Here is a 4120-nt window from a genome sequence, read left to right on the forward strand (position 1 = left end):
TCCAAAGACTTTTTCCATGCTATTTCAATGGATGGGAACTGGAAAGGGGGACAAAGGGATAGTTCACCCAAAACATTTACTCAACCTCGTGTCATTACAACCCTCCATGACTTTGTTTCTCCTGTCGAACAAAAAAGAAGATATTTTGAATAATATTTATTGTTTTTTGTCCATACAATGAAAGTCAATGGTGTCCAAAATAACACTGGACTTCATTAACTTTCATTGTATGGAAAAAAAAGAGACATTCTTTAAAAAAATATTCTTTTGTGTTCCACAGAAAAAAAGAGTCACACAGGTTTGGAATGACTTGAGGTTGATATATGATGAGAGAATTTTACATTTTTCTGTGAACCATACCTTTAAGGGTGTGGTGTGTGTGTGTGCTATGCAATTCTGCATAGCTGCTCACTCAAAGTGGCCCTCTGTGGGAAAGTCTGGGTGTGATTGAATATGTGTGTGAAAATGTATATGTGTGTGACCATGTGTGTATCTCGAAGGAGAAGTGAACCCTTCTGTCTAAGCTGACTGGCTTTGATCCTGTTCAGCGGTCTGAAACCGTTTTTTTCTGAGTTGCCAACAGACATGACATGTACACACACAGACGCTCACACACTCTTTTCATATTTACACATCAGCAGTCTTCCCACAGCAAAGAAGCACCACAAACTGGTCCCAGTCTCACACACACACACACACACACACACACACACACACACACACACACACACACACACACACACACACATAGACGCACACAAGATGCCTTATGTATCCTTCATTTACCCAGACCACTGCAACCCTGTGGGAAACATGCACATCAAAGGTTTGCAGGAACTCTACAGCTGGTAGACTCATCTGACTTCATGACTCAACATGTATATAGTAAGAAGGCTCAATTATGTGTAACACCTTTCAGCTGAGTGTTTCACCAATGAGACATACGATATAAAGTACATTTATACGTTTTCTGAGGAAAATGTGAGTGGTGCTTACCTTTGTAAAACTCTCCACCCATGATGCTAATGTGTTCTGGATGATTTCCAGGGTCTTACTATATACGTCTTGTGTAGTTTTATTGTATTAATGCAGTACAGTTGCTAATGTGTTCTGGATGATTTCCAGGGTCTTACTATATACGTCAGTTTTATTGTATTAATGCAGTACAGTTGCTAATGTGTTCTGGATGATTTCCAGGGTGTTACTATGCAGTTGCTAAGATGTTCTGGATGGTTTCCAGGGTCTTACTATATACTGTACGTCTTGTGTAGTTTTATTGTATTAATGCAGTACAGTTGCTAATTTGTTCTGGATGATATCCAGGGTGTTGCTATGCAGTTGCTAAGATGTTCTGGATGGTTTCCATGGTGTTGCCATTGCTAATGTGTTCTGGGTGGTTTCCAAGGTTTTGCTATGCAGTTGCTAATGTGTTCTGGGTGGTTTCCAGGGTGTTGCTATGCAGTTATGTGTTCTGGGTGGTTTCCAGGGTGTTGCTATGCAGTTGCTAATGTGTTCTGGGTGGTTTTCAGGGTGTTGCTATGCAGTTATGTGTTCTGGGTGGTATCCAGGGTGTTGCTATGCAGTTGCTAATGTGTTCTGAATGGTTTCCAGGGTGTTACTATACACATCTTGTGCAGTTTGATTGTATTAATGCTGTGGAGTTGCTCTAGTGTGTTCTAGGTGGTTTCCAGGGTGTTGCTATGCAGTTGTGTTCAGGGTGGTAAAAGTAATAGTACATCTCTTCATAACAAGCTGCACGATTTGAGGTGTCATTCATGTCCACTGTACAAAACGTGCAGGATGAGATACACAATTTTTTAAAATCTCCATCCCCAGCGAGTATGCTCGCTAGTAGCATGTCTTAAAGTAAATCACTAATAAACATTTATACACAGTAGGTGGATGCGGGTTTGAAATCAAATGAAAGCTTTAGCGTAAGTTCTGCCGGGAAGACTCAACTGTTACGTCACTTATTACCTTCTCATCTATCCAATAGTTGTAGTATAAAAGATCGGTTCTTACACACGTCTGAGTTCGCAGATGCTGACGCTTTCATTCCCCTCCATCCTCCCCACCACCACCAGGATGGTCCCTTCCCATAACTCCCGGGGGTCGGCTGCGCCCCTGCCTTCGTCTTCAGGCAGGAAATGCGGATTCCTTACCCTCGGATTGCGAGCTACGGACGGGGCCAATGCCAAAGAACTTTATATCACAATACTTGCTTGCTGGGCTGTTAACAAATGTATGCTTGTTACATTATTTTGCCTCCCGAGTCTTTCTGGTAGAACTGGTAGTGAAGACAGGGGCGGTCGCTCACATTTGTTTTTGCATTTTCACACAGTGCTTTTTGTGCAAACACCTGTAGCGTGTGGCACACAAGTGTGTGATTTCTAAAGAAGTTCAGATTTTGCAATGTATGTGTGGTTGGGTAAAACTGAAAATGTGTTATGTGAAAATGAGTGTGCTGTAGCTTTGTGGGTTTGTGTTCACTGCCTCAGCATGTGTTGGTGAGTGCAGATGATGTTTGTTTAAGCACCCTCAAAAAGTGACAACATGCTATTTAAAAATATCTGTGGGGTATTTTGAGCTAAAACTTCACACACACACTTTCAAAGACATATTTCACATCTTGTGAAAAGGGCATTATACCACCCCTTTAATACTGTGGACACTTTTGTTGTCAAACGTTTAGTGGAACAAGTTTAGTGGAACTGTAGTTCCTCTAGGACATGAACTGACTTCATACAGCCACTAAAATCATGAAGTTAGTTCTGAGAAAACCTCCAGCAACATTTGAGCGCAAACTTGGTTTGATATTTTGAAACTAATGCAATGAAATCCAGACATTTTAGGCATGCATTCAGTGTCCAAATAGTTTTTGGAGCCACTGTACATGCTCGTCTACGGCTTCAGCGTATTTGTTTCTGTGTGAGGGTGTGTGTGAGCAGGTGATGTGGCCCTGGCCGGAAGGTCACTGAAAGCCGTCAGTTCCTTTTTCCTCTCCGGATATTCCCAGCATTCTCACAGCAACATCACCAGCCGTGAATTCTGAGAAACAGCGGGCAGGAAGCCTGGCAGGCCTGCTGGGGGGTTTGCTCAAGCTACCATTAAGTACCAAACTACCAAACTGCCCGTATGCAGGATCAGCTTTATAAGCCTGAACGTAATGCTTCTGTATGGTTACAAAAACCATAAAACTGGTCACAGATCAGCAGTGAAATCAGATCATCAGGCGGTTTCACACAACGGCAGAGACTAGAGCTGTTCAGAGGAGTGCCTTCAGTAGACAACACTGACCTCTCCTGGACACTGTCAGTTGGGGAATCCAGGGAAAATATTCAGTGAGAGGAAAATAGAGCACATCCCTAAAAATAAAATAAAATAAAATAAAATAAAATAAAATAAAATAAAATAAAATAAAATAAAATAAAATAAAATAAAATAAAATAAAATAAAATAAAATAAAATAAAATAAAATAAAATAAAATAAAATAAAATAAAATAAAATAAAATAAAATTTATTTATTTAATTTAAATAAAATAAATTTAAAATTAAATTAGATACATTTGATTACATTTTATTTAATAAAAAAACAAAAACAAAAAAAACATCCACAGCATCTTAAAATGTATAAAAATAAACTGCACAACCAGACAATTTAACAGGTTTCTATTTATTGTGTTAATGTTGAAGTAAATGCCTTTTGGAAACAGATCCATGTTGCACTTTTCTGTTTTAAAAACGAAGTGATGCTCCTTTCTTATTCACACCATTCTCAGTTCACAGTGAGAAACTCGTCATCTCCTGCAAATCCAAAAACAAAAAAATTATACAAGTATCACAATATGAGCTTCTCTTTACAGTTTTGATAATAAGATAAATTATATTAATGGAAAAAAAATGTGTTGTTGTTTTCCCCCAGTGTAATGTGTGTGTCCTACCGCTTCTCATCAAGCAATCCTCCTCACACTCCTTCTGGCTGTGGAACTTGTTGTCATTGCCCTTGCAGCCTCCATATATGAAGGACACACACTTTCCCGCAGAAGAATTGAAGGCCCACATGGGTATGGCTGCTTTACAAGGACCAGTGTCCACAGGCAGTCTACAGGCAGCTAGATG

The 4120-nt window shown here is 39.6% G+C and overlaps 1 protein-coding gene across 6 annotated transcripts in view; it reads right to left on the reverse strand.

Annotated features, from left to right (window-relative positions):
• Window positions 1-3654: 3654 nt before the first annotated feature.
• ambp (alpha-1-microglobulin/bikunin precursor) overlaps window positions 3655-4120 on the reverse strand; it is a gene marked incomplete at its 5' end in the record, with an annotated part of 46474 nt that continues 46008 nt past the window's right edge. For 3 of the 6 annotated variants that reach the window (XM_082158807.1, XM_082158804.1, XM_082158809.1), the window contains 2 exons: window positions 3655-3805; window positions 3943-4113. In XM_082158807.1, the coding sequence (XP_082014933.1) occupies window positions 3777-3805; window positions 3943-4113 (200 nt within the window). In that variant the 3' untranslated portion in view covers window positions 3655-3776. The remainder of the gene's footprint in view (window positions 3806-3942; window positions 4114-4120) is intronic. The other 3 variants (XM_082158808.1, XM_082158806.1, XM_082158805.1) reach the window with 2 other exon arrangements.

Source organism: Leuciscus leuciscus, assembly GCF_965113295.1.
Source record: "Leuciscus leuciscus genome assembly, chromosome: 24".
In the NCBI taxonomy this organism is placed as follows: Eukaryota; Metazoa; Chordata; class Actinopteri; order Cypriniformes; family Leuciscidae; genus Leuciscus; species Leuciscus leuciscus.